At 40.6% G+C, this 12232-nt stretch overlaps 1 protein-coding gene across 4 annotated transcripts in view; it reads right to left on the bottom strand.

Moving 5' to 3' along the window:
• Imp (IGF-II mRNA-binding protein) overlaps positions 1-12232 on the bottom strand; it is a 69851-nt gene that overhangs the window by 25157 nt on the left and 32462 nt on the right. Inside the window, exon 1 of one of the 4 annotated variants that reach the window (XM_014353856.2) lies at positions 11257-12097. The exons of the other annotated variants lie outside the window; for them this stretch is intronic. Within the exon in view, the coding sequence (XP_014209342.2) occupies positions 11257-11342 (86 nt within the window). The 5' untranslated portion in view covers positions 11343-12097. Of the gene's footprint in view, positions 1-11256; positions 12098-12232 lie in introns of those variants that run through there. 4 annotated transcript variants of the gene reach the window in all.

Genomic DNA, 12232 nt, shown 5'->3' with positions numbered 1-12232 from the left:
TATGTACATGTACGCACCGCAGGAGTAAAGAAAAAAAAACAAAAAAAAAAAAAAAAAAAAACAGAAGCTATAACCTTGACCCGGGGACGAACGAACCCTTGCTCGCGCGTGCGCCGCAGAAGTGTGCGCGCGCACGTGTGAGCACAAAACACCCTCAAGCGCGCGACCTTCGTGATAAGTACAGCTCTTTTCCTTCTTTGCGCTGTATGGCGACTCGACCCCTTTCGTTGCTCCCCGTGTATATATACGGTTCTTATTTATTCATTCACGGTTACTCCGTGCGGGGCTGCTTGAGCTCTTCCGAGGGATCTTTGTGACTATTGCTGGGTTTTTTTACATAAAAATATTTGATGTTTTTTTAATTAATAAACATCCTGGTTTTTGGCGCAATGAAGGCCTCAAGTATAAACCCCTTCGGGTGGGTCTCAATGGTGGTTTCAGACATCATTACAAACAAGAATATTGACCAAAAAAAAATGACAGATTTATTTACAAATCGAGACTCTTTTAATGGACAAACTGTGCTTGTTCTGTGAAACAATTAAAAGGTAAATTATGCAGTTATTGACAAAAAAAAAAAAATCATGTACATTCTCAAAGCACTCGCTCGTGTAAGAGACACACGAGTTGAAAATTAATATAAACCAAATTTTGATGAATCGTTTTTTTCAGATGATTACTTTTCTTGTGCCTTACGAAAAAAAAGTGTTCTCTCATACGATAGACGAATCGTTCGGGCACCCTATCATTAACGTACTGCAATATATATATATATATATATTATTCCAAGTGAGCCGAATATACGTCACACACTTTTTCCGAAAATTTTTTTCGATATTCCTTTCTTACGGACACGGGCCGCGGGACCGTAATAGCAGGTCGGCTCGCGAGACTTAATTTATGAAGTTGTCAGTTTGGCGCTCGGATGAAGAGGGAGGAGGAAGAGCGCCGCGGAGAGCCGATATTTTCGTGTATTTATTTTTCGAGCAATGGAAAGAAGAGGCGCTGCCTGTAACCTTGGACGTCACCGGGAGGAGGCCCCTAATGAATTCGGCCGGACCCTCGTTCTCTTTTCGCGGAAACGCCGACGAGCAAAGGGGCTTTTTTTTCTTCTTCTTCTTCGTCTTCCCCTTTTGATTGGGAGAAACGGGCCGAGGAAGGCCCTGGCCCACTTTCGAAGACTCACACATCGAGTGTACGTGATGTTATACACGTGCGGGCCAGGAAATCGGTGCGTCGAAGCGCGAGTTTAGATCGGATTTATTCGTTGCGTAATGTGGGTGGATTTGTTTTTTTTTTTTTTTTTTGGTTTTTTTTTTTTGTTTCGGGGTACACGATTTCTCGCGTTGCGCAAACAAGGGATTTTATTGGAATCAGTATAAGATAATCATGGGTTACTTTTGTTGATTTATTCCTGCCCTAACTTGAACGTACAAATCAAAGATTCTTTACGTCATTTGTTACTGTTGAAGGGGGAAAGTTTAATTTAAGATTAGTTTCTGATGCCAAAGTGCGTTATTCAAAAGTTATACAAACAGTAAAAATCATAAACTTTGAAATTTCAGTGGTCGTCACATTGGCATTAAAAAAAAAAAAAAAAAAAAAAACATCACCATACCATACACGAGAAGATATAGATGGACAATGGATGGGCGTATTCTTACCTGGAACAAAAAGAAAAATACAATTCATTACTATGTGATACAAATAACATGTAACTGAATTTTTACATGGCAATAAACATTAAAAAAAAAAAAAAAAAAAAAAAAAATTAGCTAATGCATCCCAAAAAAGGATTAGTCGCAAGGATTGAACGCTAATTGTTCCTTGTTGTTTACACCTGACTACGGAAGCGCCCGAAAAAAAATCCACCAAAAGCCTGCCTGATAAAAAAGAAGAAGAAAAAAATGAACAATAGAAAAAAAAGTGGGGGTGGAGTAGGAAGGTAAGACAATACACAAAAAACAGGGATAGATTAGCGATAGACGGCTATACGGTGAGTTTACACAGTGCGATGCACGCGTGGAGGCACGTGCACACGTACAGTATATACCCAACGACGATGTCGGGTGTACCCCCCTCCCCCCCGAGGCCGGATCGATTTGGCGAGACTGGGAAAGTTTCCAGCAAAATGATTACTACACCCCCGTGGGTATAAATATACGCGGCACAGTCATCCGATGCACCGACGACGCGCGCATAAAGCGCCTCGCTCGCACCGGCGCCGGCGTTTTCTCTCCCTCTTTTTTTTCTTCTTTCTTTGGACCTCGCCGTTCTTGGTGTACCACGTCGGCATCTTTCCACCAAATAAAATTATCACACAGTCCAACGGCTTTAGTATGAAATATTTAATTTTTATTCAAACTTGTTGATTACTTTTACTTGATCGAGTATACGATTAGACGTGCATTCAATTGGTAAATCATTGAGAAATTTTGCAAAAACCTCATGTTCTAACATTATGACGTAAAATCGCTATATCTGATTGCTCCCGTCATTTTGCAAATGACAAGAAATTAGCGATGGTATTCGATACTCCTATATAATCATCAATTAATGGTCGAAGAAACGGTAAAAAATCTCGTTCCCATGACCCACGTACAGCCAAACCCCGACCAGAAGTTACTGTGAGAAAAATCTTTCGCTCGCCAAGTTTCGCAACTTTGTAGATCACCCAAACGCCTCTCTCTCTCTCTATATGCACAAGCGTCCCAAAAAAGTGTTAACCCGTGCGTATACGCAGAAACAAAGCAGCGTGGCTAGCTATAGCTGTGTAGAAAAAGGCAAAAGAGGAAGGAAAAAAAAAAAGCGAGTGAGGCCATCTTCCAGGAAAGCCGGCCGGCCAGCTCATTCACTCGGCGGTCAAATTATTTATGGCGATGCGAAATCAAGAGCGCGCCCGCACATATCGCGAGCGAGAAGGAAGAACCGATCGCCACGACACTATAACGCAACGCGAGCCTGTGTCCTTGATTATGGCGTGGCCCCTTTCCTCCTATATATACACATGTATGTATGTATTTGTACCAAAAAATCTTTCTCGAGTATAGTGTATATTTATACCGAAAATCCCTGATGCTTCCGTATGATAAATTTACGCGTGTATAAACGAGAGAGCGCCTGATTTACTGTCTCTACATTGGCGTTTATAGTCCGTGATTTGTGTAATACGTGAATGGCTCCTTTTTCACTCTGATCCGCGCACCTATATATATTATAGCTGCCACATGAAAGGCGTACATTTCCATAATATGTAACTTTCGAAACCTTTGCACTTTGGCATTTGCACCACCCTGGCATATACGTGTAGGCGAGCTTCCAGGGAGCTCCTCCTCCTCCTCCCCGCGTGGCAACGATGGGTCGATGTATCTCATTTGCGAAATACGTTGATCATTGGCTCGCTCCCCTACCCTGTTTTGACTTTTTCCGAATGGACCACCCCCCCCCCCCTAGCCGCCCTATTTTGGTCGTTTCGACTCCTCCAGGTTCTTCGGGCGCAAATGAACGAGCGTGAATTTTTTTCTTTCCTCGGCTGCGGTTGGCGGGATATTGGCGCTCTGTTTACGTGGGGATCTGCAACGATGGACAATTGTAGAGGTTTAAATTAACTAGTGCGATGATGCATCGTAGCCTTTCACGTTTGGACAAAGTTGACGAGAGGGTTGGGCAGCCCGAGAATCATCGATAAGGAGAAAGAGGTTTTCTGAGGACTTGCATTGACTTCCGGTGCTTTGCGACTGAAATTATGGAACGAAATCCAGAAAATGACACGGAACGACACTTAAGCCATTTGAATTGAGTCAGTCGATGCATTTGGTCCTCGTCATTGAGGGGTGGGTGTGCAAAATCATTGCCCGATCTCGGCTAAACCCTGCAAAAGTGAGATTAGCTCGCGGAGTTTAGCTGAAACTATATATTCCTATACTCGATACTTTGCCTCCCGTTGACTAAAGGGTCAAGCGTTACAATTCCAACATAGATATGTAACATCCAACCGTGGTGTATACTCTGGGGCGATATCACGTGCAAGGGAGGAAACTCCACTTGTTGTCTCTGTCCCACCGAGTGACTCAGTACGTTTTTGTTCGATTGAAGAGAGGAGGGCCTCTCGGCAACTCTTTTTTTCCTATACCTGAGATCACGATTGGCTTGGTCTAGTCTCGCGTCTCTATGAGTTCCAAGTAATATATATTTCCGTAAGTATATACAACGTCGCTCAACTTCTCTATACGTTATAAATCCATGAAAATCTCCCTCCCTCGCGTTATCATTTTTACGATCAACTTAATACCTCCACCCCCGTGTATTTGGACTTCTTTGTTGTTGGTGTCGCATGTCGTGTGGCTTGTATGTTATATTATCACCGTCGCAACGCAGATTTAAATCGACACCTGAGAACAAGCAAATCTCGTTGTTCCACTGTCGGAGTTTCTTATATACTTGTTCGGTTGGAAATTTTATTTCCAATACTCGCGTATCTTTAGTCACTCACGCGTGTCAAACAGTTTGAGAAGAAGGTGCCAAAAAAATTGTCTTCTTTTCAGTAGGAATTCCAGCTATAACAAATGCACTGCAAGTACATTTGTGTTTTTATATAATCTATGAAATTCTCCTTCGCGATTTCACGCAAAAGTCTTTTCCCCTGTCCTCCCCTTTGCACCCTACACGTCATGGAAATTTAATTGAAATTCCGTTCACCAGATCCTATATCTTATTTCCCTTTGACCCGATCGATACGAGACTACGCTTGCTTGGACAAGATGACTAATTTCTTTCTCACCTTTGGGTTTTACAACTGAAATAAAAATTGAGAAAAATATGATGACTAAGTAGGTGCGAATAGTACTCGTACGTGTCAACGCGAGACGGTACTATACAGTCATGCATTTGTAGCGTTCGTCAGCCAAAGTGTACACAAACGGAGGATCGACGGTGTCTCCGAGAAAAGCCACGAGATACTATAAGCTCCAGGTTTTATCGGAGCGAGCTCGAGTGTGTATACTTCTCGCTTCTCTAATTACCGATGCTGCAGCTGCACTTTTTACGATCTGCATCCATATATACGTATAATGGTCTGTATACAAGAGAGTCCGACCGTCTGGCTGTTCTTGCGTCTTTTCAAAACACCGTCGAGATTATTCGCTCCAATATCACTTTCCTGCCTTGTTTTTGGTGCGGTGGATGTAGGTTTGGTTTCGAAATAAACAACAATCGAGTGATTATGGATCTTCAGGCATTCATTACCTTGTTTTGGTTGTATTTTTTTTTTTATTTGAGTCTTTTAATAAAAGACAAACCATGTTAATTTGAAAAAGGGAATTTTTGTTTCGTTCATTCCAATGTTACACGTGTACATGCGGTTCTTCCTGATCATCTTGAATCGTTACTTATGAGGTAAGATCAATTAATAGTACAGGTAACTGTTGACAAATCTTTAATAATTAATTGAAACAATCCTCTATCTGCATACACGAGTAAATTACCTCTTCATTGTCCCAATCCATTTCTCTGCCATAAGGATGATGACTAGGCTTACTAGTGGGTTTGGGAAATTTTTTTCGATCCCATCACAACTCGTTTCAGGAATTCCGAGGAGTTTCCACGAATCTCGAGATAAAATCCATGCAAGTGGAAAAAAACCGGTTTTCTGGGTTACTCGAATTTCCAACCGATCATACGAAAAAATTTCCTTCTAGCATTTATTTCCTTACACCACGATGGAGCACGAAAAATTAAGGAATCAAAAGGAAAAAAAAAAAAAATGTATAAAAGTAAAAAAAAAAGGAGAGTAGCGTACACCACGATAGAGCACAAAAAATTAAGGAATTAAAAGGGAAAAAAAAAATATTAAAGTAAAAAAAAAGGAGAGTAAAAAAGAGCCGCGAAATCTAAGTAACATCAACAGCCACCGGCGTTGGAGCTGATATTAATGTACGTATGTATAAGTAGAAGGAAAAAAAGGACATTTTTCTTGAGGGAGACGCGGTGTATTCAAATTGCAGGTCAGCGCTCGCTCGTCTATGCTCACCTTGACTCTCGATCTTGTTCGACCATATATACGTAACATAAATTTGGGAGGAACGCTCCCACGGTCTCAAGACCCCGATTTATACCTCTTTTTTCGCCTAACTCTATTCACACACACACACACACACACACACACACACACACACACACACATGTGCACGCTTACAGGTAATTGAAACGTAAGAACGCCATTTTCACTCTTACCGGCACTGCAATGGCTACTTGAGCACGTGCTCGTAAAGTTGACATGGCACTGTGTTATCGACGGCTACAAGAGCGAGCGACAACGGGCTTTGCCGAGAGATCGAGCCACTGGGCCTTCGGATCGGTATAATATACACTTTCATGCTCTATAAGCTGCTGCATCCCAGGATATTCTCCGCGTGTTTAACACGTGTGTGTACACGAGGAACTCCACAAAAAATATCCCATTTTTGTCCCCCATTCAATAAAAAAATTTTTTGAGGCTTACCACTTTAACTAGGCACATTTTACTTGAAAAGTCATGTACTATGAGGCAAAAATTTCGAACACAGGTGTCAGTGAGGGTGACACCCTTTTTTTCATAATTGACGTACTATTATTATGTACATACATATCATCGATATAGATATAGTTTTAACATCATGTATATCGTGAAAAAGGGGTGTCACCCTCACTGAAACCCGTGTCCAAAATCATTTCCTCGTAGTACATGGCATGAAGAGTAAAATGTGCTGGGTTTCAAAGGTGGGCCTAAAAAAAGTTTTTTTATTAGAACAAAGAACAAAAACAGGATATTTTTTGTGGATTTTCTCATTCATATGTGACGGTGCGATAGAGCACGCTAGAAATCGAGCTAGAAATATAACCTACAAATAATTTCTGCTTATTTGGGTCTTACAATTTTTTTTATTTTAATTTGCTAAGCTTTGTTGTATAATGTGAGGTTTGAAAGGACAATTTTGAAGGTATGGAATGAGCGAGACGAGAAAAAGCTGACTATTATTTTTCCTGATTTCATCTATGTCTAATTTAACTTTATTTTAACTCGTATAAGACTTTAATTGTTATTCGAAGTAGTTTTTAGTCTCTAGATAAAATAATTCAATTTAAAAAAATTATCCTACTAGACCTGCCATATATTTCCCATATTTCCCAGGGTACTATACAAAAAAACATTAAACATTTATTGCAAGTGACTGATAATCTATTATTTTTTTATTGTAGAAAATGTTTTGACGAGTTTTGACGACCATCTTTCGATAATATAAGTAATTTACCCTCATTGTTCTCACTGAAAATTGGATTTTTCAAAAAAACCTTCGTATTAATAAAACAATGGCATGTCAATCAAGTGACTAATACTTGGCCCTCTTAAAAACAAGTCATTGCTATTTTGTGCATCACCGCAAGAGACGTAAGCGAGCGCAGCAGGCGAGAGCGACGACGCCATTTTTTGGACTAGCTTGGAACCCTCTCTCTCTCTCTCTCTTTATCTTAGATAGAGAAGAAAAGAAAGAAAAAATAGGCCTCCACCACCCCAAAAACAAGAACAACAGCAGCATCAGGCTACTATCGTAGTCGTCATCGCAGCTCAGTATACACGTATAGGTATCTTGGACACAAAGAGCTCGAACTAACAAGCCACAAACGTATCCATTCTCACGTGCCCCGAACGCCCCCGAAAGCGGAAAAGGTCTTTCATAACACGCGAGAGCTAGAAGAAGAAGAAGCTCGAAAAGAACGGGGAACACGCCGCTATTACGCACACGCGTGCGCGGCCCCTCTCTCTTTCTCCTTGTTTCCACGTGTCGTTCTGCGATTCGAATCCCGCGGTAGCCGCGAGCGCCGGACTTTGGCTCCTCCGAGGCATGAAGAGCCAAAGGAACGAGAAAAGGACCTCGAAAAGAGAAAAAGATTACAGTCCTTGGGCGTGGATCGCGCTATGTTATATACCTACGGCGCGCGCACTTTAGGCTCCGATGTTTTCAGAAAAGTGCGTACACCCGATATACCTATATATATATATATATATATATATATATATATATATATATATATATATATATATATATATATATATATGTACGTGAGAGAAGGGAGAAGCCCCACTCGGAAAATGTATTGTATAGGCCACGCAAGCGCACGGACGAGAGAACTTTCTGGTTCTGACGGTGATAAGTAAATGGGTCGGAGAAAGAGAGGAGGAAAAATCGTAATGGCGAGCTTCGGGTGGAATCTCGGTGCCGGCTGTCACGTGCGTCAGGGTACGCTGTGCAAGGAGATTCAAGTATAACAATGGTATATGTGATCTCCTTACTCTGGCCAATCGGTCATTTGCGCTGGAAAAATAGGCAATAACGAGAAACGTCGAGTGAGAGCTGGCGACCGATTTTTCGCTTATCGGGCCCAGTGAGGCGCGCTTTTTCGGCTTCCAAGAACGTACATAGTTTGGAAATTCTCAGTCCGATAACGCGAGGTCGGGTATTAATCGCGCTGAGCTAGCTAATCGATCGGTTTGGAATGCCGTGGTAGCCTCGGGCTCTGCCGATTTCTCGACGATTCGAGCTACCGATTTTTCAAATATTTCGAGTGCAGTGACAAAGAGACTACGTATACACATCGGTATGTGCACGATAACAGGCTTGTTCGTATCTATTCTAATCAGCTTTGTTGGTTTTAGGAGAAAATATCCAAGAATTTACATGTGAGGAACCTTACAATGAACCGTGGGTTTATCATTTCTTTCGCGCTACTTTGGCGAATCAATTTAAATCACATTTTTTGAGCTGTTTTGTGAATTTGACAAAAATTAAACAGCGATTTTCTGTATTTATTATGTTAACTTTTACGTGAACCAGCTTACGAGTTTACAGTTACTTTGGACGAGTTGTCCTATTAGAAAAAGCTATAGTACGATGAACGGAATTTGTCGACATTTCCGGAAATTTTATAATATGATTGTGACATCACCAAATTCTTTCTTAAGTACTTTTGAAACTATGATAAGCACACATTTCTTTGATTCAGCCGGAAAGGTAAAATTTTTTTATTTGGCTGCTAGAATTTTATCGTAGCTTTTTTCAAATTTACGTTTAAGAAAAAGGCTTAACGTTTTTGGGTCCCTTAGTAAAATGACGAAAAAAAGAATTTTATATCAATTTTCTACGTGGAAAAAAAGTTAGTGCTCGAAAAATTTTTTGCTTCACTTGCGTTATCTTTCGAAAATAATTTTTGTCAGACGCGGGGCTCAAGTGTTCACATCAAACGCGTATCTGTTGAAGAAAAACTATAGCGTCGGAGCCGGTGATAAAACACGAGAACCTTGAATCACATGTTTGGCTAATGTTAACTCAACTGTTGCTTCTGTCAAAGTGACGATTCCGAAATTTGACGCACTGAAAGAGGAAAAAAAAATGTTGGTTTTTAAATATTCACTTCCTATATCGGAGATCGTTGCTCTCTCTCTCTCTCTCCCTGCTGTCTTTATCCTTTTTTTTTTTTTTTTTTTTTTTTCTTGATACGTGTACGTGCATGTCCTACCGCTGCGTTTCGTGATTATCGGGCGACAATATGGCCGGTTCAAGTATTTTTTTTTTATTTTTTTTTTAATTTATGGTACGTTTCAACAAATTACGCTCTGTCGTATTATTGCATGGAATAGAGTGTCTTCAACATTTTAAACATCACACGATCAAGTGAATTATTGCAAGTAACAATGTTTTAACCTAAACATTTTTTTTTCGTAATCATTATAGACTGACGCCATTGGCTCTCATATCACCTATTCACTATCTTTCTAGTCTCAACATCACTGCATTGATGACTCCATTGAGTGATTGATCTATTGTATGAGCCATTCTGTTCAAATCAAAAGTCTCGCTACTTGGGTATCTGTGCTATACAAATATATATGGTAGAAACCGGTAAGTAAATATCAACTTCGGGAAAAGGTAGGGGAAACACATAAAGACAATGTACTCTTATCCTTCAAAAAGGTGCACAAAAAAGTAAAAAAAGGAAAATACAACTATGTATACCCGTACGTGAAGCCTGACTCGAGTGTGCGTCAAATATCGGTGAGCACGGAAAGTGCCTGGACAGAAGGATTTACGAGGGCGATCTATCGCATGGTATGTTTATTGCTTCTTCTTTCGCATCTCTATATTTATTTCGATCGATCGACGAATACCCAGGTACAATCAAGTCACTGGAGATACCAACTTTTTTTTTTTTTTATACTGTTCATTAAACTTATTCGTCCCACGTGAATAATTGATTTCGTAGAGGAGTGTCGGTAAGCTAATTGTTACCGATTCAGTGTACTTTAATTTCGAAAATGAGGCCAAAGTCGAACCGCGATGTAGTCGAAGCTATAAAATAAATGGGCAGAGCTGTTATTTCTTTGTATGGTGCCCAGCTCGAGTGATGCCAGTTTTTAACTGCAAGTCAAGTGAGGAATCGTCTTTTTCTGTATAACAAAGATAGCTTATTTATCGATATCGTCCGAGCACGTGTCAGGAAGAAAATCATCCGGTTGAGCGCGAAAAAAAAGTTTCCAAGCGAATGAAACTTCCCCCTCCGAGTCGAGCCCAAAAGTCCGTGAGCCATTAAATTTTCGGGCCATCAAACGCGATTATCCTCGCCTCTGTAATAACGCATTTGACGACTCTGGCTCGTATATTATATACTCGAGCCTCTTTATAAATGCCGGACTATAATGGGAATTTTCAATTAAAAAAAAAAAAAAAAAAAAAAAAGACATACAACAAACATACAATGTACCATAAGAAAAATCGACTTTACAATCCAACGACACGTGCGTGACGCATTTTTTTCCTGAGCCAGAGCCAAGCAATCCACTCTATTGTTCTTTTTTTCTCGTAGAAAAGAAGAAAAAAAAAAAGAAAGAAAAAAATTATTTTGTTAACATGTACTATGGAAAATTCAACCCTACCCCCTCGTTTGTGTCGCCATTTTCGCGATGAACTCGGTCGAGTTCGGCTACTGTCGTGTGTACGTGAAACGATGTCTTCCCGCGATATTTCCTTATCTCGCGTGCTGCAAACCCAACGAGAGCCCGGGGCCTCTCGAAAAGCTCGTGCCCGGCTATTGAATAATACATGGAAAATTCAAACTCCGTCCGGAGTGACGTGGATAAATTATTTTCCGATTGACGATTTTTTTTTTTTTTTTTTTTTTTCGTTTTTCATATAGATAGGACGAAGAGAAAGAAAAAATCTGTACCTCATCGATTGCTCTCCGTTCTTGGTCTCCTCGATCTCCAGCTTCTGCATCTCCTTCTGCAGGCTTTCCTCGCCGTACTTTTCCATTTTTGCCGATTCACTCAACTTTGTACACGCGCGCGTACGTAAATAAACAATATCTTATCTCTCCCCCTTTTTTTCCCTATTTATTGAACACAAAAGGTCTGACGCGGCGATCAACAATAGTCTCCAATATTACCAAAACCACGCGCGCACTTTTACGTATACGTGAGCACACAAACCTATACACACACGCGCACAATGTAACACACGAGCGGCCTGCGCCTTTATTTTATATATGTATTTATATATGCGTGGGGGTACTTTATTTTTATTTTTTTCCTCCCCAATGAAGGTCCTTTTTCTCTATACACGTATACGTATCGACGCACTTTTCTTTCTTACTTTTTTCCTCGCACTCGCGTTACAACTCTCCACCTCGTTTTTTCTTCTCCAATCTTCTATACATATATATCCCCCTTTGTTTGTTTGTACACGTGTAAATATAATTATAATATATTCCTTGTAGGCGACGATCAGGCACTCGCACGCGCGTATACGATTATTAATCACTTTGTCCACGAGTAAAAATTACAATAAATATATAATATTTATGAGTGTATAATGTATAAGGTAACTTGTTGTACTATACGTGTATGTATATGTAATATATCTATGTATGAGACGGTAACACACAACAGGTACGGCAAACGTAGTCGTTGCCCGGCTAGGCTGTAACTGCTCCGAAAGACTCTGGTCGCGCGCACCTCGCTGGAAAAGCCTACGTATATGCGCACTGAGGAGCTTTTCCACTCTCTCTTTCTCTATAGCAGCGGTAGGAGGAGTTCTGGAAAAACAGCGTGGTGGTGGGGGGGGCGAGAGGAAAGGGAAAACACGGAGGGGTAGCGAAACGAAAGAAAAAAAAAACAAAAGGGAAAATAAAGGACGTGGTACAA

Source organism: Copidosoma floridanum, unplaced genomic scaffold (assembly GCF_036245765.1).
Source record: "Copidosoma floridanum isolate Cflo_tuat_1 unplaced genomic scaffold, Cflo_Japanese_pri ptg000006l, whole genome shotgun sequence".
Classification (NCBI taxonomy): domain Eukaryota; kingdom Metazoa; phylum Arthropoda; class Insecta; order Hymenoptera; family Encyrtidae; genus Copidosoma; species Copidosoma floridanum.
Note: the sequence above shows the minus strand (reverse complement) of the source record. Positions and strands in the feature narration are given on the sequence as shown.